Genomic DNA, 27,138 nt, shown 5'->3' on the forward strand with positions numbered 1-27,138 from the left:
AACAATTTCTTCACACTGTATTTTTACCTGTTTTATTTAGGCTTTGACTAGAAATGTGCCAGCATTTTCAGTAAAGACAACTAGCAGACCATTTCATCCCACTAACAGTTTGATTTTTGCAGATTTCTGCACTGTTGGCTTTTACAACACAAAAGAGTCTGGATTTTTTTCCTTAATCTTGTAATAAATTTTTTTCATGACAATTTATGAGTTTTTCCCGGCTGCTTTTGGGTTTGGTATTTTAAAAAATAAACAATTCTTCTTGCCTTTTTATTTTACTTTTTTTTTTTGTGAACAGCACTTGCCCATCTTGTCTTATAAAAATGAAATCAGATGGATCAGAGCGATCAGCTGAGCTGGGATGGGGTATATTCTTTTTTAATCTGCAATGCTGATGTAAAACTTTTTTTTATTTTTTCACATATCCTATGAAGACACTGCTTGAAGTGTCTAAGTAATTTTAATCAGAGGACTTGTCTGAGTAGTGATTATTTTTTGCATTGAAATACAAGCCTAACTTACCTAGAAGAAAATGTTCTGGCTCAGCACAGGCTTTGCTAGACTGTGCATCCAAAATCTATTTCTTTCAAGATCCTTTCCTTCTTCATAGTTCTGAATTGCCTTAATGAATGCTCATTTTTTGAAATGCACCTGCCTTGATTACACACAGGGAGACAAATTTTGATGAGCTGCCAATATTGGCTTAACTCTGCTCCTGCTTCTGGTAGCTACAGAAATTACACCATTGATTTCAATGAGAACAGAATTACGGCAACTGTAAGTTCCTTCTGGAAACATAACCCCACACTGTTAATCAATTGTATTTAACTACAGCAGTTAATAAAAAACTCCAAAAGATAAATAATAATAATCAAGTTCTGCCTGCTTAAAAAAACCCACAAAATGCTTTAAAATCATGTAAAATAAAACCTGCTTTTTTGTAAACAGGCAATACTGAGTAAGCAGGAATTCATGGTCCTATCTGGATGTTAATTGTACTTGAATATTTGAACAGGGATCGGTCATAGGCCTAAAATACCTAAATACTTTAAAATACATTTATAAATAATCATTCTTTATACATCATAATTGTTCTTTCCACACATCAAAAACACAGACTTCTGTATTCCCCAAGAAAAAAAAATGAAGGATTACTTTTGCTTTTGGCACAAAAAAGTAAAAATGAAGAACAAGCACCACCCTTATGGGAGTGCATGAAAAGCTACCAAATTGGTCTTTATTTGCCTTAGGGCTTTTTTTTTTTACAAAAGTTTTAAATACAGGTTAATATGTAAACACTGTGCACACACTGAGAGTTTGATGCTGGCCTGTTGAAATCAATGGCAAATTTCCCATTAATGCAGCAGTGCAGGGTCAAGCTCCACGCTGGTAAGGTGTGTGCAGGCCGAAGTCACTGAGGGGCGCAGGACAGCAGGAGCCCAGGCGCTGCTTTCAAAACCAGCCGCCAGCAGAGTCCGACTTGGCGCCGAACACCTTCTTGCACATGTTGGAGTTCTCCTGGTGCAGGGGGTATTCGTTCCCGGCCAGCGTGGCTGCCTTGCCCCTCCGGGCCGTGTAGCGCCTGCCGGAGGGCAGGCTCTCGTACTTGGTCATGTGCGTCCTGCAAAGACACAGCACCAGCTCTGCCACCAGCAGGTCTGGGCACAGCTTGCACCCCGCTACCAAACCCTAGCACACGGGCCAGGTGGCCCTTCCACAGTCAGCAGACAGAAGCAGCGGATGTTTTAGTAGCTGCAGAATAGCAGACACTGTTTTCTTAGGATTTCCTGAAGGTTCTCAAAGCCTTAAAATACTCAGGTTTTTAACAATCTTTCAGATGAGAAAAACCTGAATGGCAATCTGGCACAGGCTCTACAAATGTTACCTTCCTTAGGTGTTAGCAAATAGGGATTAGAAGAGAGCAGTATACCCAATAAGGCAAATTTGATCACCATTTGGCTACTGAAGAGCATCTTTTTAACCTTATTGCACAGTGGTTTTGTTTTCAGGAAAACTGGTGCCTTAATAAAGTATGATAGAACACAATGGCAGCAGGAGTACCAGACCAGGTACTTTTGTTGACATGAGTAAATAGCAGATGATGAAGAGAGCTTTCCACTTCAGCTCATGTATGGCTTTGCACTTCCTTTCTCAATAGCATAATAGAGAACTACTGCTGGCAAAAACTGAGGTCGCCATCAGAACTGATTGCACACAAGGGCACTACTGTCCTGCCACTTCAGTTAATTCACTTGCAAAATCAAATTAAAAAATTGGGCTGAAGTGCACATTCAGAGCTGATCAGTTGTGATCTTCAGAAAGGTTATTTCTGAATCTCAGGGAGGAATGGGTTAGCAGAGAGGTCAGTGTGTGTAACAGCCTGCACTGCACCTCATCGTGTTAGGCTGGAATTTGGCCTCAGTGGATAATCTTGTGTCTGTGAAAACCAAAAGTTCCAGCAGCTAGCTGGAAAGACACTTCAGAAAGTGTGTGCTCTTAGTCCTTACCTGAATGGAGAGTCCACTCTATCCATCTGCATACAGACCAAAAATGGGTACTGTGAAAACTGCACTGTGGAGATGAAGTCTAAAGCTGTTTCTGTTTCCAAAGTGGTTTCCATACCAGTTTTTACAAAGAAGGAATCCACCTCGGTGTTACCAGCTACAAACATGGCTACCCTACAAAAAAAAATTAGGCATTACAATTGTTTCAAAACACATTAAAAAAGAGGAAATTGAATTACAAATAGTCCTACCACACAAACAAAAACTGCCCTCAAAGCAGCCTGTTCTTCACCTAAAGGTATATAAATTCACACAAGACCAGTGGGAACTGGTATTATCCAGGTGGAAAGGAATAGAGAAGTACAGACATTCTCCCATGCACACAACTATTTCATTCTATTTATTTAGTTGCTTAATTCTAACTCATCTGCAAGGTCTTTCATATTTAAATTTGTGTCATTGGTGCTACCTTGGCTCAGAAGCCTAAGGTGCCTACAGCTACAGCGTGTGCTGGGGGTATCTCACCGGTTCTTGACGTTGGTTTTGGATTCCCGGTACCACAGGCTGAACTCCATCCCTCCGGAGATGTCGATGGCCAGCCCACCCATGAACTCTGCACTGGCTGTGGGCCCAGACTGCAGCTGGATTTCCTGGAGCCATGGCAAAGCACAGGTTACTGACTGCACACCTCTGAGGTTTCCTTATTCCCTTTGGTCCTGCACTCACACCACTTGCCATTTTGCAGGAACAAAAAGGAATAGAAGGATTTTCTGAAAGGATGGACAAAACATCCTGATGCACCTCCCTCCCCCAGAAATGGGATGAAGCTACAGCAAGGCACCTTGCATCCTTCCCCTCTCCCCTGTGTGCCAGCTGGCATCATTTCTGCACAGAGTGTCACTGCAGGGAATATCATGTCTCCAAGAGCTACCTCACGAGCCCCACGGAGGCTGTGACAGCAGTCCAGCTGAATCAGACTGAACTCCTTGCTGGAAGCCCAGCACAGGTGCAGTGCAGAGTGACCAGCACCCCTGTACTGGCAGTGAGATGCTGCCACTTGTGCAGTGGCTCCAAACCCACCATATGACAGGAATTACGTCTTCAGTGGCTGGGTGGCCAAACCCATCAGCTAATGCACCTTAATTGGCATTAAATGCATTTTCTAACAAATATCAAATGTGCTCATGGCTTCATGAAACCTGTAAGGCTGGAGTAGAAACACATCCATGAAGTCAATTTTGGAAGTGGTAATATAGCACAGGGTCATGGCAGTTAATTCCTTTTAAGGTTTGACACACAGCCAAGATTTCAGGGTTTACCCAGCTTGGCAATCTATCTCTCTTTACATATTTGTCCTGCTTCCCTAAGAACTAGTGGATTAATTCACCATTTTAAAAGAAATATTAATTGGGGAAAAGCTTCTTTTGATCATGTGCCTCATATACAGGACACCTTCTTCAGTCTCACAGATGGTTTTCTCTCTCCTCTCAGAGTTCTGTGCCTGTGGTATTCTCAGCACCTGTGATGTTGCAGGCCTTTATAGGATATGTGGGAATATGAATTTCCTGTCCCTTTTTGATGTCAAGGCACCCTAGAAGACTCTATTCTCTTCTTAGCTATTCAGTAGTCCAGTGGCTCCAACTAATGCTGTCCCAAGATTTAAGAAAGACGCAAGCAGAGAGTCAGTCTAGCTTCCTAATCCCTATAGCAAGGAGCAACATCAGGGAAGGGTTTTGTTCAGAACATTAAAGTTATCCAGCTGTAATCGAAGACTCGGATAATTATGGTAGCTGTACATGCTTACTTCACCTTTTAGGGTAAGTTAATTATCCTTGAAATTATTTCCTTGACAGAACCAGCTTGGCAGAGCCATCTTGGCAGTCAGTTGCTGCTAAAGTGGGCTTGAGATTTAAAGAATGCAGTGGGCTGGCTGTGGCTTATAAATCCAGTGTGACCCCAGCAAGTGTGGTCATATGATGCTCTGATTTCTTATTTTCACCCAAGTTAAAATCATGGATTGAAACTGAAACCTTTCTGAAATCAAAGGGAGTTTTTATACTGACTGCAATGAGACATAAAACGCTTCCCTTGTTGGTCTGTTTAGGTGTAGACACAAAGCTTGTTTTACTTTATTTTACTTTGCTCTTAATTGGGACTGGATTGGTGGGTAGCTGCTAATGAGTGAGGAGGTAACAGTATACATGCTGGCAGAGATAGTACACACAGCCAGAGGAGCAGATATTTTTAGATGTATTGTCACATTGCATCCAAGAATATTAAAGTAGGCTGGGTTTACAAAGGCTGCATGGTTCAAGACTTAAATGCTACCTAGAATTAAGCTGTATTTGTCACTGAAACCAGCAGAGAAGTTAAGGAGCACTTGTCTTGTGTTTTACTAGCTCATCTATTTCCTTATTTATAGCTCAGCCTGTCCCTCGTCTCATGTGCAAATCCAATCCAGGCTGATGGGAGGTGTAAATCACAGGGACCCAGCCTCCTAAGGAGAAGTATTTTCCTTTGCTTTCCTATTTTAAGCTTTATGTCCCATTTGCAGTGGAAAATGTGACCCACAAGATCAGAATCAGTCATTTTTTACTGTTTAAAATGCTGAAATGTGCCATATTTCAATAAGAAAGTGTCTTTAACGTGTCTTTATGTATTGCACTGTAATGCAATCTTACTGTAATGCAACATAGAGATGGCTGCAACAAGCACTTCTCTGGGAACTGGCTACCTTCCACTGGGCTCTGGCTTTCAAATGGCTTCTCTGACCTATCAATACAGTATTTCATTTCTCTGGGCTTCTGGCAGGTGTGTTGCCTAGGAGAACTATTAACACTGCTGAACTTTAATGCAGGTGACCTAGGAGTCTCGAAAATAGTTTTATGAGAGCTGTTTATTTTCTAGCAGGAATATAACTTCTGGGTTATTCTTAGCCCTCAAACTGTGGCCACAGGGAAGTGCCGAAACCATGTTGATGTGCTGTTGAGTGGGAGTGTAGCTATAAGACCATTCTTAGAAAGATGGGCTGTGCTTAAAAGGGAGCTCAGCCTGAAGCTGTGTTCAACAGTGCTTTAAACCATTCCTGCTCTTGTGGGGTGTGGAGGTAAGACACTGCTGCCAAGGCTTCCAAAAAGGCAGTGACTGACTGAAAACCCTGCACCCTGATATTGTTAAAAATGGCTCACAGTCCCAGCCCTGGCTGCCCCAGACTTTTGAGAGGCTCTCCAAAGGCAAGGAGTGGAGAATTTGCTGGCGAGCAGAGCTCTAGGGGTGCCCAGCCAGCTGATTCAGCCAGAGTATGTCTGGAGCTTCGTGCATGCACAGCAGTTGGAAATATTCAGTTCTCTAAATGCTCCCTGTGCTCAGGACTAGACATGATTATCTTTCTCACCTCTGCGGTCTGTTTGTTAAATAGGTCACAGCAAAGTTTTTGCCCATAATCTGCGTGTGAACTGTAAAGCACTGCTGGAATGAGCTTTAGTTAGCCAATTTGGGCACTACTTGGGAAGCCCTCTGGACTTAAAATACCATTAGAAGGAGCTGAGCTGGGTTCTGGATGGGAAAACCTGTCATGTGCAGAGGGTGTTTCTGTGTAATTTTGAGCAGAGTGGATTCTCTTATCATCTAACTCTGGCATTTTCTTTGGTCAGGAATTAAACGGGAAAAGCCAAAAGTAAAGTTTGAGACTGCAGATGTTTTGTGAGCTGAGTACAGCTGTTAAATCCACAGGTCCTAAGGAGATGTCAGCTTGGGAAGAGCAAAGATGCTGACCCTGCACTTTGAGAGAGATGTCTAGATTCTTAGTCCTCCAATAACACATTATGTAGCCAGTTATATTTCAATGTAAATCTATTTAAGCACAAAATTAGCAAATCATTTGGGATGACAGTTGCATAAAAACTGTGTAATCCTCATTTTAATTGCTTGTTTTATCTAGAAATAAACAGTTGAAATTTGGACCTCTTAGCATTGTTCTTTGAAGGACACTTCTCTGATTCATTCACCTGACAATTATTGCCTAACTGGACACAAGGTCCCTGGACAACTTGTGAAGAGGAAAACTTAGGTGGTCATATGGGACAAGAGTGTATTACAAGCAACTGTGGGAGGGGAGGTCATAGCTGAGAGCAACATGAGTTTGCAACAGGAAACTCAGTTGAATTTGCTTTTGTTAAGTTTCTGGTTTATTTTCTAGAATATCTGTTCTCACCTTTGTTCTAGGTTGCTTTTCATGTAATTTCATTCTGGTTTTAAATAACCATGACTTTTCTATTGCTCTCCTAGTAAAGGTAACCTGTGTAACACTGGTCAAGTTTCAGCATTGAGAATAAAAAAAATAAGGTGTCCTACAATAGCAGTGTGGGGGAGGAACCATCTGTGCTTAAGAGACAGAAAAAGAAGCAAACAGTGTGCTGTTAGTACCTGTAAGAAATCTGTGAGGAGGACAAGTCCTTTCACCACATTCATGGGATCTCCAGTTGCCGAGAGCATTTTAGACATTAAATCACCATACCCTTGGAAAAATGTCACTGGTCTCAGCTGGAAACCAAACAGAATGGCTGACATGCCAGCAAAGGAGTCCAGGTTTTCCTCGCCTTCATCAGGAGTTGCAGCTATTATGGACTCCAGACCCTGAGCTTCGAGAACCACCTATGAAGGAACAGTGATACAGAATCAATGAGAAAATGCTGCCTGACTCAGACCATTAACAACACCACATATTTTCTTTATGTCTAAATGCCTAATTCTAATTTATGTAGTTGTAGTGGAAAAGGTATGAGGGTAAGACTTAATGGAACTAGGAAGAGTACTTAGAAAAATGGAAAATAAAATAATCTCATGCCATGTTTTTGCCCTTTAGCTGCTGAGCAGGATTTACCCACATGCAGATCATAATCCTAAGACAAGTTTTCCTTCAAACACATTTTCCTTAATGCATATAACTATTTTTCAGGGACAGTTGGGAGGAAAGACCAAAGGTGTTCCACTGCAATACTTTTGTCCTGCATAAATTTAGAAGAGATATAATACTGAAGATTCTTGCCAATAACAAGAAAATTCTAAAACACAGACATTAAAATCTCTTTGATTTGTACATTTGATCTACTCCTTGAATTTCCCTTCTGTGACATAACCTGAACTGAGACCTGATTTTACAAACTCACAAAGCTTTTATTGATTACATCAGAGAAACAGCATAGGCTTTACACAGACACAGACCACAATGTATGATAAAAAACAAAACACTTGTTTTTTTTATGGCAACTTCTGCCACATTGTGGGGTTTTCCCCTGTTATTGGCTTGTTGTCTGCCCAGTGCAGCAAGCCTTATGGTCTTAAGCATTAGCTGAAGTGATTTAGAAGCTGTGAAAAAAGGACCACATCCTGGCTAAGTTATTGTGCACAGTGTGGCAGTTACCTGGATGGCATGAAGGTCAGTGCTTCTGTCAAAAACACGGAGGTTCATGTTACTTCTCCGTAAAATGCCAGAGCCAGAGTAGAGGATGTCGAGGCTGTATGTGGATGACACATCAGGACCACCTTAATTGAAAAAGAAAGAAGGTACCTGTGACTACACTAGTGGATTAATGAAATGTTGGGGAATACAAAGAGGGTTCAAAGGCAGTTTCATGGTTACATACGTGTGATATATCCAGTGTAGGCAGAGGAAGAGCCCATCTTGGAGAAGCGATCGTAGTTATGGGCACGCATGTCCTTCAGAACTTGCCGAACTGTTTTGCTGTGGGATTTCAAAACAAACAAACAAACCCACTGAGATACAAAAATGTTACAGTACCATGCATTACTTTTTCATAGAAAGATCAAATTTGAGAGGGTGAATTTCCCAGTTGGAAAGAGGGTCTTCCAAACCCTAACCTTTTCCCACTAAAAATCTGCCCTAACCCAGTCTCTCTTTCAATTTCAGGTACTCCCTGCAGTCATAGGAAGAAAGGCAAGCAAAGATCTTGCTTGAAAATTAATGTTTTTAAGAAGATATATATTGATTATTTTCATTCTCACACCCTGATGTTTAAAATTTTTCCACATCGCTGGTTTTGAAAATGCAGAAGCAAGGGACCATTTGAGAGACAGAAGACATTTTTCACAGTAATGCAAGTCAGATGCCCAATTATTTTTTGTACCTGTGAAAATGTGAATAGCTATTAAAATAATGACATTGAAATTAAGGGATTTATTTTGAAATAACAATACAAGGGACATAAAAATAAGATATTCCTTCATACTCTCCTTAAGTTTTAGTAATTCATGAGAACCTGTGTGTTCTCTGTAAGGAAGGGCTGTATTTATTTACACTGAACTTAATGTACCTGGAAGGCATTTCAAAGCGCAGTATATCTTGGATCATGGACAGCATGTACTTGTTCATCTCCATAGGCAGTTCCCCAATGGAGAGCAGGATGTTTTTCACTTCCATGTAGGATGGGTTACTGTTTAAGAGGATGGCAGCTGCTGTGGTTCTCACTGTCTTTTCGTGGATTTTGCGAGTCTGGTGGTATATCCTGTTCATTGTTTCCTTCACCTGGTCAGGAAACACATTATTCACTCAGTGCTCATGCAGATGACTGGGCAAAGTACAGGTTGGAATGCCGTTTATAATATCAGCTTAAGTTAGATTAGTTAGCTCCATAGCTAAGGCTAATACATAAGGATATATTTTCAGCATCATGTTTTTCGTGGTCCTTTTGGAATGTTGAGACATGTATAGCTCAGTGACCACAAGGACAAGTGGGACATCTGTTATGTTCTCTGAGCCACAGACCAAATACAGCCTTACACACTGGTTTTAAAGCAGGGCTGTAAATAAGTAGCAACACTAAGAACAAATGCGGCAGTGGTAAGACAGAGATTTTCTTGACTGTTAAAGAAACATGTACTTTAAAAACCAAGAATATTGTTATTTTAATTTTCTAGATAGTGCCTGTGGTGGCGTGTCCCTGAGAAGATTGTGACACATCTTTGTCACAAGGGAATTTGTGGAAAGCCATGTAGTCCCACTGAATGGCCTCCTATATGCTCATTGCAGAGCAGCACCCGGACAGCCTCAATCCTGATGGCCAGCAGGTATGAAACGGAATACAAGGCAATGCAGCAGAGGAAGGACCTCTTGTCCCACTGTTTTCTATGTCTTTTCCTATTCTTAGAGGCTGCAGTGTAAAATGCGGCTATTTTACCCTTCTCTTACTTTGTGTGCTCTCCCTGTGTGAAAACACAAGGAAGAACAGAGCTGCACAGATGCCCAAATGCTCCCTCTGGCGAGCAGAGCCCGGTTCTCCCTGCAGACGGCAGGCTGCCTTTGGTGGCTGTGTGTGACCCTGGAGCCAAGGGCTGACTAGCACGAGTCCACCAGTCCATTCCTTGCCTTCAGCATGTTGACTGCACCACACAGCTTGGTGCCATCAGCAAACTTACTGAGATTGGACTCAACCTCACTGTCCATGTCGGTGATGACAAGAAATGAATTCTGTGAATTTACCCTTTATTTTTAATACAGTCTCCTGCGCTTCTTTTCTTGGGCAGTATATTTTCTTACCTCTTTGGTGAGAAAAGAAGGATCGTATCTCTGCAAGGCAGTGGCAGCAAGGCTGCTGATTGGCCCTTCTCCTGACTCAGCATACTTCAGGAGCACTGGAATTGCTTCGGGAAGGAGTGCGTTCTTCAGTGCCAGCAGGTACATCTGCACGTTGTCATCTTTGCTGGCCTTCTCCAGCCTATTCAGAATCAACCTTTTGGCTTCCGCAACAGCCTAGGAAAATCAACAGCACATTCAATGGTGATCATAAACCCCCCTTTTTCCCCTTGCAGGAGCAGAAGGGGCAGGGCTGGGTTCTGGCATGTTTTGTGGCACAGGGGTAGCAAAGGTTTCATTTGTACGTTGATGGCTTCCTTCAAGCATAACCAAAGTGACTGCAGCCACAGTGACACCTGATCCAGAGTTTTATCACTTGCCAGCTGCTCCTGACCTGATTCAGGGACTTCACAGGTCCTCCTTGTGGGGCCAACAAGTTCCCACAAAAAAAGGCAAGGGAAGTGTTCTTCAGTGCCTCAGAACATGATATTATAAAACTACTGGGCAATTGACAAGGGAGATTAAAAGGGCCTGTTCAGGTAATTAAAAGGGCTCTGTAAGTTTTCAGTGGTGTGCTGCAGTGCTGAACAACACAGATCCAGCAGCCTTGTCTGATCATTCTCATCCTCTAACACCAGCATCTACTCAGTTCATGCTCAGAGTAAAAGTCTTCCTCCTTCTATGCATGTTCAGGGCACAGTGGAATATTTGAATCAATGAATTTTCTTTACAGAGGTGAAATAACCTAAGATGATTGCAAATAATAAACAGACCCTGAGTTGGCCAGTGTTTCTCTGAGGATATGCAAAGCTTTTGGACAAGACAGCACAAGCACTGCTTCTGCTGACAGGTTCAGCCACAGAAATGGGAGGAGACAAGATTAAAGCCTAAATCTGACAAAAGTATAGGTCATTATTAAAAAAAATACAATCCTCTATCAAACATAGGAGTTCATGGACTTATTTTAAGTGGGAGAATCTGCTTCCCATGTCTGTCATGCTCCCCCAGTAATGTCACCAGGGATCGGTGCTGTGTTGCAGACCAGAATCTGGGCAGCAGTGACCATCAGATACTCACTGGCAGCTTGCAGCCGTCCCTGTCACACAGCTTTCTAATGAGCGCTCCCATGACAATGACAAGAGTTTCTCTGATTTCTTGACTGGCGACATCCCCCTTGAACTTCTCCTGTCATGCAAAAGCAAAGCTGTTTAGTGTCTCAGAGTAAACATGACAAGCCACACTGCTGTGGGTTCGACAGGTTCCCTCACTTTCTGTGAAAAATCATGCAGTGCAAGGTCAGTGATTACCACAATGGCCTGGGCTCAGGCTAAGCACAGCACAGCTGTATCATTACGTATATATTACATATAATAACTCAGTGCCATTTTCACCTCCAGTTACATTCAGTGTCTCAAGTAGATTCATTTGGAAAAAAAAGGGGGGATTTACAGTTCTGATTAAAGAACTTTCATAATGCAACAATCAAACAATCCTCAAATTATTTTCTTAACATTCAGTATTATGTTTCTTTTTCAAGTAATGGATTCTGGTAATATTTTACAAAGTAACTAGACTTTCAGTCTGGACATAGGAATATTTGTTGCTTGCAGGCTCTGTGTTAATAGCACACTTATAGGAAACCCTGGAAGGCATAAAGGAAGGAAAATTAGAAACAGCAACAGTTGTTTCTTCTTCTCTTCCCCTTTGGCTGGGACAAGGCATAAGAATATTAGCTCTGTTGTGTTTGTTTTGTCGTTGGACTTACAGTTAATGATTTCAGGAGCATTTCACTGGGGTGAGAAGCAAATCCACAGGCATACAGGAACCGCTCCTGCAGGATAAAAGTGCTTGCATCCTTAAAGTCAAGAAACTCCAGCATGGCCTCCAGTGACTCTGGGGTCTGAGCCGAGGTTACAGCATCCACTACCTGTGGACTACAAAGAAGTGCAAATTAAATGAACATATCCTTGCAATGAGCCAGTCAATACTGAAAAGACTTGGCTGCATATTGAGAGAAAGAAGCTTATGTACTGAAACAGCTCTTCATTGCAAGTAAGAGAATCTTTTACTCTTGTTGGAAAAAGTGTCCCTGAACTTTCACCTCAAAATGGTACACAGATTCATATCCATGGATAGTATTTTAATTTATGCAAATAAGGGACCAAAATAAGTTTAAAAACCCAACCATCACAAGTGTATTAAAGTTTACAGGAAAAGGCTGTAGTTTTAAAGAAGTGTTTTAGTACTGCATGCACAATGAAACATAGAAAAAAGGCTTCTATGCTTCCTGAGTGACTCTCAGGTTTATCTCCATTGCTACAATTTATTTGAAAGATCCCAACCATATGACTCAGAAATGCTTTTCAACTCTCAAATTTCAGTGTGCATGCTGTTCACAACCAAACTCTAATACTCGGACAATTCCCAGGCATCAATGTTGCCTGGGAATACTTCTTTGTTGTATTTCCTATTGAAGGAAACCAATGGGAAGTCAAGAACAAGTTATAAGGTGTTTCAGAACAGCCATTTGGTTTGAGAACCTTTGGCTAAACTACAAACTATGTTGGCCTTGCACTGCAGATACAACCCTGGTGGCTGAAGGGTGTGCTGAAAATTTATTATATTACAAGAACAAACATAGCTTTTAAAAAAATCCTTTTTCTGTAGACAGTACTGAACACTGGGTTTGCATTGCTAGGACATCACCAGCAGAACTCAATCTCTTTGTATGCAATTTGCCCTTGTGCATTTTTCAGTAATTTAGCTTGTTCATGGTAACTTACAGAAGCTCTTTATTTTCACTTTTAATAATTTTCAGTATCTCCTCCTTCGTAGCTTTCCTGATGTTCTGAATGAAGGACAAAAAGCTTTTTGCTGCATCAGGTTTGGAAAGTTTGTCAGGATGCATTTGTTCTCTGATGTTCTTCCAGTGCTCAGAAAGCTGCAAAACAATTCATATTATGTGAAATCTCTCAGATTATAGCTTCAGTTCTCAAAATCTAACTAAATAAATGCTGATATGATTTCAGCTACTTTGAGCAAATGCTGTTGCTCAAAGTAGCTGCAGTCCAACAGACCTATGATCCTTTAGCTCAGTATTAAGTAACTTATGATATCCCAGCACAAATATCTTAGAAATCTTTCTATAGCTGTCTCTCTTCCAACTCTTTATTATTTTCCTGATGTTGTACATGACCTTCACTGCAATCTCTTTTGGAACAATAAAATTTATTTATACTGTAACTGGAATAAAGGGAAATCTCTTCTCTTGCAAATTTACTGTGCTTTCTGGTGAATATTGTGTTTGCCTTACGTTCCCATTTTTTCCTAAGTAGACTTAAAAAAAAAAAAAAGGGAGATGCACAATCCCCAATCCACTAATTAATCATGTTTTTTGAGAAGATGGTAATTTTGGGTTAGTACAGAACAGGATTAAATATCCAAGAAGTTATTCCCATTTTTTTTCATAAACTTTCATAAAAAGGGATTTGTAGCTATTGTACAAAATAAAAGGTAGGATGATGGCTGCTGTATTTATTCCCACATCACATTTTTTACCTGAACAAGCCAACATGGTAGCAAAGCACCCATATCTGTCCTTCCAGATACACTCCCATAAGAAACTGATGCCAGTATTTTGACCTTTCTTCTCTCCCTTGCCTTTGCCTCTGTTATCGCAAGTTATCAAGAACATTCCTTGGTGAAAACTCAGCTGTTCTTTGCAACAGTCTTTACTGCAGTTTTCCTGAGTGGGAAATAAAAGTAGCACCCATCTGACCTTCACTAAAATAGTTCCCCTCTGTGGATTTTGTGTTGGGCAATAGCACTTGAACCTGCTGGCAATTAGAAGTATCATTCATCAGTACAGAGTGCAACTTCTATTGACTGCAACAAACAATAATTAGGCAACAATGATTGAGACATAGGATATTTCCTGAGGATTAATGACCAGCTGGGAGGAGCTCATGTTCTGAGGCACAGATGGGTCTTTTAACCTCAACTGGTAATTAGTGCTTAGCACCAAGGTCAGTGTTGCTATTATTAACTGAAATTGGATAAATATATAGGTCACTTTTTATTCCCCCTGCTGAAGTTGCACCACAGTCCAGCAAAAAAAACCCTCTAACCTCATTACTCCTACATTTTCTCCTGTGCAGAGCCCAGCTGTGTGGGCTGCTCTTAGGCAGTTTGGCCCATACCCTAGAGACAAGCAAGGTGGGAGATGCAAGCTGGAGCTATCTCAAGAAAAAGAGAGTGGAGACCAATCCTTCCTTTGGTGGGTGCTCAGGAGCAGCTGCCATCTCCTGCAGTGACCATGGCATTAAAAACACCATTCACAGGTGACTTTTCGTAGGGCCCTCATTCTCCTGATGTGAATGTCAGGCAGTTTGGATTTAAAAACCCAAACATTCAGGCACAAGATGCACACACTTCCACATGGCAATTCAGTGTGGACACAGACCTGTGTTTCTCTGACAGAGAGATCAGAACAGAGGTCTTGTGGGCACTCCAGGAAAACTCCAACCAAACCAAGAGATTCTAAACTGAGCAGGAGTCGGTTTTGAATGTCTGTGTATGACAGCTGCTTACCAATGTTCAAAGGGTGGCTGCACAAGACAACAAACCCATCTCACCTTCAGAAGGGGCAAGAATCCTTCCCCATAGGAACCATGAGCATAAAAGAGTGTAAGATACATGAGCTCCTCTGAAAAGAGCATGCTTTATGTTGTCTTAACATAGAAATCTAGACCTGATTTTAAGTGCAAACATTTGCCATAACCTCAGAGAAGCTAGTGCTGCCATCTGGGAAATGAGGGTAGTAATGATTATTTTATCAAATTCATAAAGATAGAGATAAGACCTGTTACAATTTAAAAAGGGCTTTGAGAATGTAAAACCCTAAGGCATAGCATGTCAGCAGGGCATTAATGTATACCATGAAATATAAGTAGCATATGCTATGTTGCTGCTTTGGATACAGTGTTCTGTTTATAGAGCCCATCTTTTCATAGCAGTTACTGAAAAATACAGTGAGAAAGCAGAACTTCATTCTCCCCGTGCCATTAGGTTTATAATGACATAGGTCAGTCCCCAGGCAGTGCTCTGAAATTATACCCTGTGTTTGTTATCTTGGTCTGAAAATTATAACAGTTATGACAAGCTCAGTCCCAAGTGACAAATTGGTCAGCACAAACCCCGACAGACAGAATCAAGGAAAAACCATCTGTCCCTACTCTGTTTAAGATGCCTTGATATTCCCTGTTAGAACTGCCCTAGCACACAGGCAGCATCATTTCCATATTCTCCAAATATGTGTTTTTGGTCTTCCCTGTGGCTCAACAAGCATTAGATATTACAGTGTAATGTAAAAATTATTACAGTGTAATGCTACTTCCAAATAATAATAAAAAGCAAAAGTTCCAATACAGGAACACATTTGTGCTCATAAGGAGTATCTTGGGAGGACTAAAATTCTGTGTGCTGAATAGAAACTATATCTTGCTTATCAACACTAGAGAATAATGATTCTTAATGTTCCCATTCATTCCTCAATGGTAATAGCATTAATACTGTTTGCTAAAAATCACTGTAGTAATCTATTTAGCTTATGATGAACATCATTAGTAAAACAAAAGATGATGCATTTACACTGTCATGCTCTTAGCCTTCAGATGTCTTAAATATAAAAAAAACAAGGCAATGTTTTTCCCAGGGAAAAATGAGAACATTATTGGACTCCCCAAGAACACTAAAGCCCCATTTTATACTTGCAAAATACCTATAAAATCCTTAAAACAAAAGACTTCCTCGGGGTCAGGTAGTAAGAAGACATTAAATATATCACCAACAAATGCTTAGCCTGCCTGAGGAATGGCTAAAGAACTTGAATCCTAGGAACAGATCAGCTCCTCCATGATAAAACTGTTTACAAACACCAGTCAGCAATCTTAAAATTAATTTTCACCCAGAGGAAATAAGGTGCACCCAGCTAAAGGCTGGCAAGGTGAGATAAAACAACAGGGAGCTGTATTTTCTAGTGATCTGGAGAAATATTGCAGTCTTTAAAAGAGAGCAAAAGGGTTGGTACTTTTAGTGGTAGATCTTACGACACTCTTGTGGGGTGAGCACCATTGCAACACTTCTGTACTCCCTCCTCCAGGGTGCATTTTATATTGCTCTGCTGGACCTGTCCTAGTTCTTGCTTGGACAGAAAATTTGCTTTCACACTTGTCCTGCTCAGCTAAGCAACGTGATGTCCAATGAACCTGTGTTTACTTACTGAAGGGCACTTTTTGCATTCGGATTTCACTGGCTCTGCTTCCAGGGCAATGGCAACATAATTGGGGTCCAAGGTCTTGATCACACCAGCGACTTGCTTTGCAGCGATCAGTCCCGTCCCAGCTTGGACTGACTTCAGCTCCAGCCTCTGCCTGCACATCCACACAGTGAGGACACCATCAGAACCCAACCATCAGCACACAGATGCAGAAATCACACCAAGGGGAAACAAAAAACCCCTCCACAGACTAAAAAATGTAGAATGCAGACTGACTGAATTCTTATTTTAAAATTTTCAGAACATGGCAAGTCTGTGGGGCTTTTAAGGTAACAGAAGTAATTGATACCAGCAAAATTACTGCTAGAGTTATGTGCAATAAAATACCTGTGTGAGAGACTTTCTAAAGCACAGATTTGTTATATTTGATAAACAGCCTTCAGTATTCACATACATTCTGAAATGTTTCATATAATTGTTCTTAAAAGATCTGGAAAGTGAAATTTTTGAATGTACTTTTTCTTTTAAATATCTATTATTACCAAGTTGCCTGAATTATTTATCTTTTATGAGTATCTCCACACTTTCAGTGCTTTGGAGTCTGGAGTCTAACACAGATCTAGGTTTCACTGTTGTTTCCTTTCTATGCAGTAGATTTTATTTTCTATGCTTCCAAACTCTCATATGCTAGAAATGGAAATCCATCAGAAGTATTTCTTGAGAAATGAGACGACAGAAAACCTATAGCACTAGGGGCAGATTAAGAGGGTTTGGCCAATTCCTGCTGTTGCCTGTTAACTTCTTATAAAAGCCATTATTTATTATTTGTGGTGTGGTAGAACCCTTAATCAAAGTTGGACCTGGTACCTGGCACAGTTGGACCTGTATATGGATAAAAAAGAGACCTAAATCCTGGAGAGTTCACAGCCTTAGATCTTAATTCTATAAAACCTACACATGTAACCTGACTTGAAGCACTAGTCCTCCACCATCAATGACAGCCCAATTGCCCAACTTACTTTGAAACTATTTTGGCACCTGTTTTTCGTCGGTAATTCAGGGCGAAAACGAAATTTTCTTCTGCCTTAATGGATTTAATGAAACTGTCTTCCAGCACATAAACTGTAGCAGATGTGGCTTTTGTACTGATATCCAAGATCTGAAAATAATTAAAAAATAAAACAGAAAGCGGGTTATTCAACAAACAACATAGGAAAAGAGCTCACTGTTCCAAATGAGGGCAAGACTTGGAATGAAGCAGAGCCATATGAGCAAGGTGCATATAGGCAGGCATCTCAAGCCTATGAACCAGGTTTTCAATTATTCCCTCTGCAGTAAGTAGCCACTCACTTCTACACCATGTGCTTCAAATTTAGTATGTACCAGAGTACCAGGACAGTAGGAGCAGGCTGCAACTGAGAAAATACCCAGTACTACATTTAGTTTAAGATATGCTTTAAATAAGATAAGAATCTTTTCCAGAGAAATGTCTTGTAAATAAGATTGTCATGTTCACAATCAAACAGACCTATGAACAGATTGTCATGTTCACAGATCAAACAAGGAGGCTGTCTTTGCTTCTTGTTTTATAAACAAGATGATGTCTTTGTAGTGTGAAAATGGGCAACCCAGTCATAATGTTAAGGCAGTTATTAAGAGAATGTGTGATGTCTTTGTACTTCTCTGAGCTGAGAAAGGTCAGTTTCTGATGTGGAGAATCCCAGTGCCTCCAGCAGGTGTCCAGCCTGTCCTCAGCAGTGACTACTTAGAAAGCCATTTACTAAAGTGGAGGACCACTAGGGCTGTAGTAGGGCTTCATTTACCCCTATGGCACATCTCCTGTATTACACCTGTGCATGAGGGAAGCCTCTGACCTTCCAGGCAAGCCTAACCAGGCTCCATTCAGGAGTCAGCATCTTGCCTGGCATTTACAGCAGATGGGGAAAAACTTACTATTATCACTATGACTGTATCTGTATCAGCTGAGCCAAAGTGGTTTACACTACAGGAGAATCCATTCCCTGTTCTCTCCATGGGAACTACATGTGACATTTGGGCTAGTAAAACTACAAAATTTACATACAGAATTTGCTTCCTCTAATGCTAGAAGGACTTCTGAGAAGATGAGTAGTGGCTGCTAAGAATATATTTTAAATAGGAAGAATAGATTTTATTTTGTTAAAGAAATCATACCTTGTTGTGGCTGGTAAATCCTTTCTTTTCTATTTCACAGGAGTCCAGGTCTTTTATTTTAGTCACTTGATCTTGCCGCACATGGTAAGTAGTATCACATTTCCCAGAAATGTCCACCTTGGAAAAGAGAGTTAGATTAGGACAATTTCTTGAATTTATCTTTGGAAGGTGTTGGGACCCCCCCAACACCTTCCAAAGATGAAGCATTTTCTCTACTGCTGGAATGCTGTACCTGAGATGCTGTACTGCTTGGGTTTATTTAACAGTTTTGAGGATGTCAGTGGTTCTAACTATGTGCTTTGGATTGGCAGGGGTACTGCTCATTAGATGGCTAGGAAGAAAAATAACAATGGCTGTTTAAACAAAATAATTAGGAAATACCAGGTAGCTTACACTATACTCACAAGTTTGAGTTAAATTTGAGCTTTGTTTAAGGGGACAGGTTTAGAAATATAACAATGGAAGGCAACTTGAATGGATGCAGCTAAATCAGTGCTGACTTTGTGTGGGTACTTGGATTTAGAATGGGATTCCACTAAATTGAATTTAGGAATCAGCCAACTTTAAAGAGCAGTATAATCACTTTTATAGTGACCTGGTTTAAGGTGGTTTATTACCAAATTGTGCTAGATTTATAAAGGCATTTTAAATCAAATGGATTGCACTACTTCTTTATGCTAATTGCAGTGATTTGATTGGTGCCACCAAATATGCAGAAGACTGTCCTTAAGGCCCTAACCTCAAACGTTATCAAAGGACTGATTTCTATCACAGTTCACTCTTTCTGAAGTCAGCAGGAACCACAGGTCTGCCTTCCAGAGGAGATCAGGCTCTGCCTGTTCCTCATGTGATGATAATCTTGTCTGATAGAGCACCATACCTCACGGGAAGAGCCAGAGTGCAGCTGCAGCTGGAAAAGGCTAGCCAGACCTCTCTTAATGTTCTGAGTAAAACCAGGTTCATTTTGATATGAGTAGAAGGTTTTGATCTGTAGGAATTGAAAAAAAAAAACAAAACCACAAACATATAGTAAGCACTCAAAAGTTTGTAACAAATCTGGTTAAATTAGAAAGGAATAGTGAGGATCCACTCTACAAAAACCTTTACTTTGAATCTGGATGTGTTATTTGCTTATTTTGAGCAAACTGCGGAGGCTGCAGGGCCTGGCAATAACTGCACAAACATGTTTTGGCCTTCAGCTGAACCTAAGTACAGTTTCAGTGCAGTGAGCATCTCTCCTCCTGGAATTAGAGAGAATTTAGATGGGAAATGGGAAACTTTTCATACTTCCACAGGCGACTCATTTTTCTGCATAATCCTCAGGTAATCACTCCCCACAGCGGCATAATATCTGTTGCACTTTAAACACAGGTTACAAAAACTCAGGATGAATCATAGATAAATCACAGATAGAATGACTTCAATGACGTGTCAAACATATCACAACCTTTGCACTTCATGGGTCAGCTATTGTGCTTGAGCCTCTCCTCTGGTAACAAGACTTTGCACCTCCACTCTGCATTCAAGGTGCTTTAGAAATGCCCCTTTATCTGGAACTGTAAGTACAACCAGTATGTTATCTTGGGGTAACCCTGAAAAGTGAAATTACTGTGCCAGGGTTGAAACTGTCATACCACAAAGAAATCATAAAAGGAGCATATAGACCCTATCACCTGAGAAAAAGCTCAAGTTTTTAATACTACATCTTAGCCTTAGCATATGAAAGTGTGCAATGTATGAGGAGCAGATGCATTCTGTGTTCTTCTGGTACCTCTGTTCTCATGTAGGGATGTGCACAGTTCACAGCCAGCGCTGTCCTGTTTCTTTTTATGTTGTGTAAAACTGATGACAAGGCTGAGTCTGAAAGTTACTGAGCAGGTCTGACAGCAGCTGCAATTCAGCAGGCTGAGCTGGCAGCCAGGGTATGTGCTCAGTGCCTATTTACGGCAGGAGGTAAAGATCCTGCCGGGATAGAGTGTCACAGCTCTCACTGCGCTCTGCAGACGGAAAAGGGAGTGTGACCTTCAACCTTCCTCCTTTCTCACAGCCCCTCCTGCCCCACCTGCTGAGCATTGCCCGGGCTGCAGAGGGGAAAATGGGGCTCCTTGGCCCAATGCCACAAGCAACAGGAGGGTGAAGGACCAGGGGCAGGAGGCACAAGCAGCCATGGCTTGAGCCCCACCACTCCCTGGCCACAAGAGTAGGCTGAATACAAGGGCAGCTCTCATAAGCAGCTCTGTAGGGGAAAAGAGAGTGGGATGGATGTACTTGAATACCCTTCCCAGAGGAAGTGTGTTAGAGAAAGGGGGACACTTTGGAGACTGTCTCCCAGTGGGGGAAAAACATATAAGACTGTAGTTCTTTCAGCATCAAGCTCATTAACTTGGCAGGTGACACAGAAGTAAATAAGAAAACCAAGGAGCTAGGAAAAGCAATCCTGGTAAAATACTTGATAAGGGTTTAAAGTGATTAACACTCTACTGAGTTCCTCACAGACTCAGTAGAACATCCCTCATGACAAATTGTATCTGCTTTTCTGCCTTCAGATCTTGGACAAAATCCTTCCCTTGCTGAAGTCAATAGCACAAATCCCACACAGCAATTGTGCATACACATGTGTACCTATCTTTGTGGACAATCTGTGTTTTACTTCCCCATTGTGTGGTGTTCTTCTAGGCTTGGGCTAGAAAGTAAATTACAGTCTGTTCTCAACTATTGTATTGCACGCAGAATGACAGGACACAATGGCTTATTAAAAACACTGAGTGAATGGTGAACTGGTAAATTCTTCTTCAAGTCTGTAACAAAAGATTTCTGTCATGTTTCCTTAGGGACTGAATTTTAAAAGACAGGCTCTTACTTTTCCACGAACTAGCTCAACCATTATGGGCCTCTGCAAAGCCTCCAGATACTCTTTGCCGATGATCTTCTCTGTGCTTTTCCCTTTGAAGATGTTTTTATCAGCTGGACGCTCATTCACATTTTCAACCTGAACATCTTTCATCTAGCAAAGCAAAAGCAGAGAAAATTAATGTAGAGAGCAGTGTAGAATTGGCCTGGAGTAGAGTAGATAGACGAAATCACACAATCAATATTCTTTCTGCATTTCTGGTTCTGATTATTAATCTTCCATGATTACTGTGTCAAAGTTTACAGAAGAAGCCAGTGCTCTCCACTGGGGAAATAAGTCCCAGAAAATGTCACCAGAGAGCTAAGTACCAAACCCAGTTTCTATTTAAAAATATTTACAGTTACAACTGAGGACAACATATTGCCCCTCAGGTAAGGGCTTGCACACCAGTTGCTTGAAGCTATAGGTGCTGTATGAAGCAATTTCTAAATACAGGAGACATTCTGAAGTGCTGGCTTATGATGTTAGATAGTTACTTGTGAAATCTTGTTCTATAGGAACTAGATCATCAAAGCAGCTGGGTTTAGTTGACGAGACTCGAGAATAAAAAGTTTAGCTTGTGTTCTGAAAGTGAGTTCTCTGAGATTAGATCAGCAGCTAGATAAGTGCAGAAAAGATTGGGTATGTTTTAAGTTGTCTGAAGGCAATAATTACCGTAATTTTGACCAGCTGGTCATCATCATTGTCAGGATTTCTCCATAAGAGGTTGACATCCACACCAGAAGAAATCCGATATCCTGCACTTTTCTGCAGGGATGCTTTCACTTGATCAACATAGACTTCAGCTGAGTAAGCAAACTTATATAGCTTGTCATTATTTAGGCTGGGCCCAGTAGTGTGCCCTGTTTGGAAAGGAAAAACAAACAGCATTTTAGAATTTACTGACTCTCATAATCTACCACTTTCTCTAAGAAACTTTTAGAAAAATTAAAAATTTAAATACAAGCAAAAATTTATGGGACTGATCCTGCTACTCCTGATTACAGAGGCTGTCTCACTGAAGCAGCTGGGGTTTTTTGTGATTAAGTTGACACTGATCATACATATTTAACATAAGAAAGGTTTTCTAGCTCTTTAAGACTGTCAGATTCTTTTCTTCAGCTATGTTAGCATTACAAATTAATCCAAAATTATTTGTAACTCAAAATACTGTCAATAATCACACAATTTGTGAGCTTAGCAATGTGAAATGCACTGATGTGATTTGTTGGGGCCAACATAAATAATTCTCTGCATCTCTTGCACATTTATTGGGAATCTTTCCATGGAGAGACTTGCCCAAGGGTGACATGAGTGTGATGAAAACATTAAGAATGTATTTTTAGATAAAATAATTAAGCTCTTGTTCTTTCAACTAAATAATTGTTCCCATAGCTGTGTCTCTTCTGTTAATTTATATATTTTAAGGAATGTAAAAGGGAAGAGAAGGGAAAATAAGCTGGCTGTACACTAAGTGCTCTTAACATTCTCAAAGCAAACACACAGAGAGTGACCTTAGGTGCTATCTGTAAGCAGCACAGCACCAGCCTCACACACCCAAATGCTGCACCACTGAATGCACAGGAGATTTCTTCATGGAGTTCAGGAGGTACAGAGCAGAAACAAGTTCATAACAGAGTTAATCTAAGAAACACAAAGTGCTGTCCTCAGGGACATGCATCTCAATCTTATGACAAGTGCAGGGAAGGGCAGAGGAAAGAAGAAAAATCTCTCACAACAGCTCAGAGAAATTCTTAAGCATGCTGTAATGGAATCAGTGTCTTCAAAGCCCCCTGCAGAGATTCATCAGGCTATCCTGATTTATGTTATACCCCTCTGTTTTATCTGACTCACTTACATAAGCTTCAAATCACTGCATTGTTAGAAAGGAAAATCAGTCTTATTTCACTTTAATATTTTAAAGCCCATTTAGGTGGGTGCACCGGGTAGTTCCATCATGGCTGTATGGATACATTCTGCAGTTCTTAAAGAGTTCAAAACCCCTGCTTCATTAAGACTTTGCATCACATTGTTTCCCTGTTCACTCAGATACCATAGCAGTGGATTAAGGTCAGCTTCAAAGAACGTTTCCCTGAGCAAAATGGACACTCCAGCAAGTTTAATCTGCAAGTTGTGTAAACTGGCAAAGTTACAGAACTAAACAGACTTTATGCCAGCTGGGGATGTGGTGCAGCAAGTCTGATGATCCCAGTGGGCTCAGCCTGCTCACACGTGAGAGGCCAAAGCTGTAACTATTGATTTTTTCCCAGGGAGGTTGAAGGATTCATGTTGGCACAATGGGGCTGTCTGGTTTTGCATGTCTTGTGTGTCTGTTTCAAAACAAAGTCACCAAGAGGCATGTAACCTTTCTTGGAGGTTTACTGTGAATTTCCTAGCCAATTTCCTTCCCCAGTTCCCTGCTTTGAAGCTACCTTACCCCTGAGAGTAGAGGGTGCTCAGTGCCTGCTCAGAGGTGGCTATGCCTTTCAGGGACAGATTCCCTGCAGTGCCTTGGAGCCAGTTGCTTCCTGATTCAAAATCCTTGATTTGCAGCAGAAACTGCAGTGCAAAGGACTTAGTATTGGCTGAGATTTTAGGGATACCACCCACTAGGTGCATTCTAAACACAGTCCCATCTAAAGGAAAAAAGTAGGGGAATAGCACATCCAAGAGAAATTATTTGGGTGCTCAGAGACAAGTCTTATTAGTTAAGGTGCATGTTATGGTTTTGCTCCCTCCCTATTCTCAGTTAAAAGCACCTTTCATCTACCCTCTTCCTTTCCCCACAGCTGAACACATACATGGTTTTATTCTTCTTTTGTAAGAGTTCCTTCCCTCCTCCTCCCTTTTAGCATTTGCTTATCCCCACATACAATAGAGCTGTTCCATCCTAAAGGAAACAGATGAGCAAATGATGCAGGACCTTCTTGCAAGTGTCATGAAAGAAAAGAATAATTGCAAAGTATTCCTGGGAGCTAGAAGAACATGAAGTATTGAAAACTTTTACCAATTCACACAGAGAAAACACTGCAGGAACCAGGGCAGAAGACACCTTTAGTTGCCAGACTGGGCAAGGGTAGGCCAAGAGTGGATGATGATAAGAGAAGCAGCAGGGATGAGGCAGTATTGAAAGCAGTTCCAAAGAGTTAGCACTTATCCCTGTGGAAATGGGGAACCCAAGAGAGACAAATAAAGAGTGTGGTCAGGCTGAGAGATGACAGATGACAGACAGAGGCACAGGGTCACTGAGCAGAACCAGTACTCAAAACAACACAACTAAATTTTCATGCCGACTTCCACAAGAAAACACCAGTACTATTCTGACAGGAATATTGCAACACCTTTCTGATGGAAACTTTTCTTAATAGAAAGTGACCCTTTTAGAAGCTCCTTCCTCTGTATTCAGCACAGCACTGGGATCCTTGCTGCCTGTGCAGCCATTGACATTTCAGCTGATGGCAAGTGTCCCACTGCCTGAGAAGGGAGGAGAGACGGACACACAGACTGCCAGTAGCCCAGCCAAGCTCTCTGGGGGTCAGAAGTGCTGCTTCCAAGGTGGAGTGCATAACACATAGTTTGACTAGTAATGTTAAGTGTCTGTCATTAAGGGTAACATGCCAAGTCTATAATTAAATCATGATACTGTATAATACAGAAGGTTACACTGCATGAGCAGAGACAGCTGTCAAGTCCTGTGCCTTTTATTAATACATATGGCATGCACAGCATGTGTGTCTCTAACTACTTGCTAGCTCTACCTTCATAAATCATATTTGCCACTATCTCTGACACCAGATAGCTTTAAAAAGCAAATCCCATCCGCTTATTTGAAAACATTTTTCAAGTGGAACTGCAGTAGGAAACTTTTAAGTGTGCTGACCTACCTGAATCAAACAGAATAATGTTTCAATATTTCCAAAAGGCAGTGTGGCCTGATGAAAAGGTAGAACACTTATCCTAATCCCAGCTCTCACCCTGAGGCCCTAAGTGGCCTTTGGGCCAGTAATTTAGCTCTCAATCCCTCTGCACAAGAGAGAGGAAATCTGGCAGAGCTGAAGGGATGACTAATTAAAGGGAAAATGCTTGCTCAGTATCCTGGGGAATGTGACAAGCAAATACTACTTCACATCAAGAAGCTTTGCTTAATTGATATTAAAGGGAAGCTGGGAAGATCAGACACCAGAAATGTGGCACATTGGTACCTAGTCATAAACTGAATGTGGCAGTCTCATGAAATAAACTGACAGGTAAAGGCACTGCTTGCAAATTTCTCTGCTTTATAACTCCTGTCATGAGGGTGTATAGAGGCAGGGAAGAAGGAAGGTTGCTGCTCTGTGCTTACACAGTGTCCTGGAATTCTGCAGAATTCTGCAGAAAAACTCCCTGCAGAATGCAGGAGGTGGCACCCATGAGAGCATCTCTACAGCCCTTTTAACAGCTTGGCCCGGGATGTTGTGCTCCCTCTGCTTCCATTCATGATGAAGACATCCTCATTAAACTAAAAAACTCAGCTTATTTTATAAGGTTGCTGCTCCTCTAAATTTAATGTGAAGTTGTACATGAAGAGTCACTACTACAGACACCTTTCCTTGCTTCATATATTGGCACTGCTGAAGCAGACAGTCTCCAAGATTTCATACCCTTGACTTTGTCAGGACACCTGAGTAAAGCTCTGCTCACAGGGTTTCTGCAGACATCCAGATTTTCAAGACTTACTACAGAGCAACGTTCTCATGAAATTAACAGGATGCTTCTTACTGACTTCAGTGGTAGCTGAGTCAACTGCTCAGAAGCTGAAACCTGGGCAGCCCTGAGCACTTCCTGGCTCTGCTCCACAGAGCACTCCATGTGTTTCACTTCTGAGCATGTGAAAAGTCCCTTTGAAGTCAGTGCCCCCACAGTATGTCCTGATTAAGCAAGTTCAAGATCTCTGATCTCCTGGTCCTACCACAGGCCCTGTGCACTTGAAAACATCATCTCCTCCATCACCTCTGCCGAGAGGAATGCCACAAGCACTTAAACCTAGCTAGTAAATGCATCTTGTATTACTCAAACATGTCTGAGTAAAGCTGATAATTTTCTGAAGCAAAACAGGGATCTGCATACACACACTGGTTTTGCCTCTGCTGAGGCAGAAGCTGAACCAAGCCCAGCACAGACCTACCTTTCACAGAGGCTGAGTAGGTGGAAATGATGCAAAGGAACAGCACGGTAAGAAGAATCATGCTGGACTCTGCCGAGCTCCTGACTGCAGCATGAAGTGTGAGAACCTCCAAGAAGTGAGCTGAGAGTGTGGAGCTTGCAGAGAGAGCCACAGGCTTGGCCACACTGTTTATCTAGATGTAGTAAAGGTCAGATTCCAAATTCCACACTCAGGTACTAAGTTCATTAAAGGACTTCCAGTTAATTATTAAGAACTAGGGTAACTGGCAGTTTCTACCCCATTTTATTGATCACCCCGGCTTTCATTTTTGAATACTGAGCCCACACAGACCCATTTCTGAGCAGCAGAGCCCACCTCCAGCGCTGGAAGAACCAGGAGATCCTGCCACCACTCCTCTCTCTGAATGAAGGGACCATCAGCTCTGTTTCTGCCAGGGGCCAGATCTTGACCACTGTTTCCACTGTCTTGCATCATCTGTCATCATCTCTGAGCAACCACAGAAGCATAGGTTTTTAAAGG

At 41.4% G+C, this 27,138-nt stretch overlaps 1 protein-coding gene across 1 annotated transcript; it reads right to left on the bottom strand.

Annotated features, from left to right (window-relative positions):
• On the bottom strand, positions 1-26,793 carry MTTP (microsomal triglyceride transfer protein). Its single transcript, XM_005484718.2, has 18 exons — positions 26,620-26,793; positions 22,131-22,318; positions 21,426-21,569; positions 19,446-19,553; positions 18,566-18,682; positions 17,392-17,531; positions 16,376-16,526; positions 12,879-13,036; positions 11,861-12,029; positions 11,173-11,280; positions 10,060-10,272; positions 8,837-9,048; positions 8,150-8,247; positions 7,927-8,048; positions 6,930-7,157; positions 3,030-3,154; positions 2,508-2,678; positions 1-1,621 (listed from the first exon to the last, which is right to left on the bottom strand). The coding sequence occupies exons 1-18, from the start codon at positions 26,678-26,680 to the stop codon at positions 1,453-1,455; spliced, it is 2,682 nt and encodes an 893-aa protein (XP_005484775.2). The 5' UTR covers positions 26,681-26,793; the 3' UTR covers positions 1-1,452.
• Positions 26,794-27,138: the final 345 nt, after the last annotated feature.

Source organism: Zonotrichia albicollis, chromosome 5 (genome assembly GCF_047830755.1).
Source record: "Zonotrichia albicollis isolate bZonAlb1 chromosome 5, bZonAlb1.hap1, whole genome shotgun sequence".
NCBI classification, from domain to species: domain Eukaryota; kingdom Metazoa; phylum Chordata; class Aves; order Passeriformes; family Passerellidae; genus Zonotrichia; species Zonotrichia albicollis.

Bases quoted from the DNA above. Each gene is read 5' to 3' on its own strand.
- MTTP (XM_005484718.2), bottom strand. From the start codon at position 26,680: ATGATTCTTCTTACCGTGCTGTTCCTTTGCATCATTTCCACCTACTCA. The intron at 12,030-12,878 runs GTAAGTTACCAT...ACTTCTTTGTAG, and splicing joins AGTGAAAATAAAGAGCTTCT to TCCACAGGTAGTGGATGCTG. The intron at 9,049-10,059 runs GTAAGAAAATAT...TTTCCTGACCAG, and splicing joins CTTCTTTTCTCACCAAAGAG to GTGAAGGAAACAATGAACAG.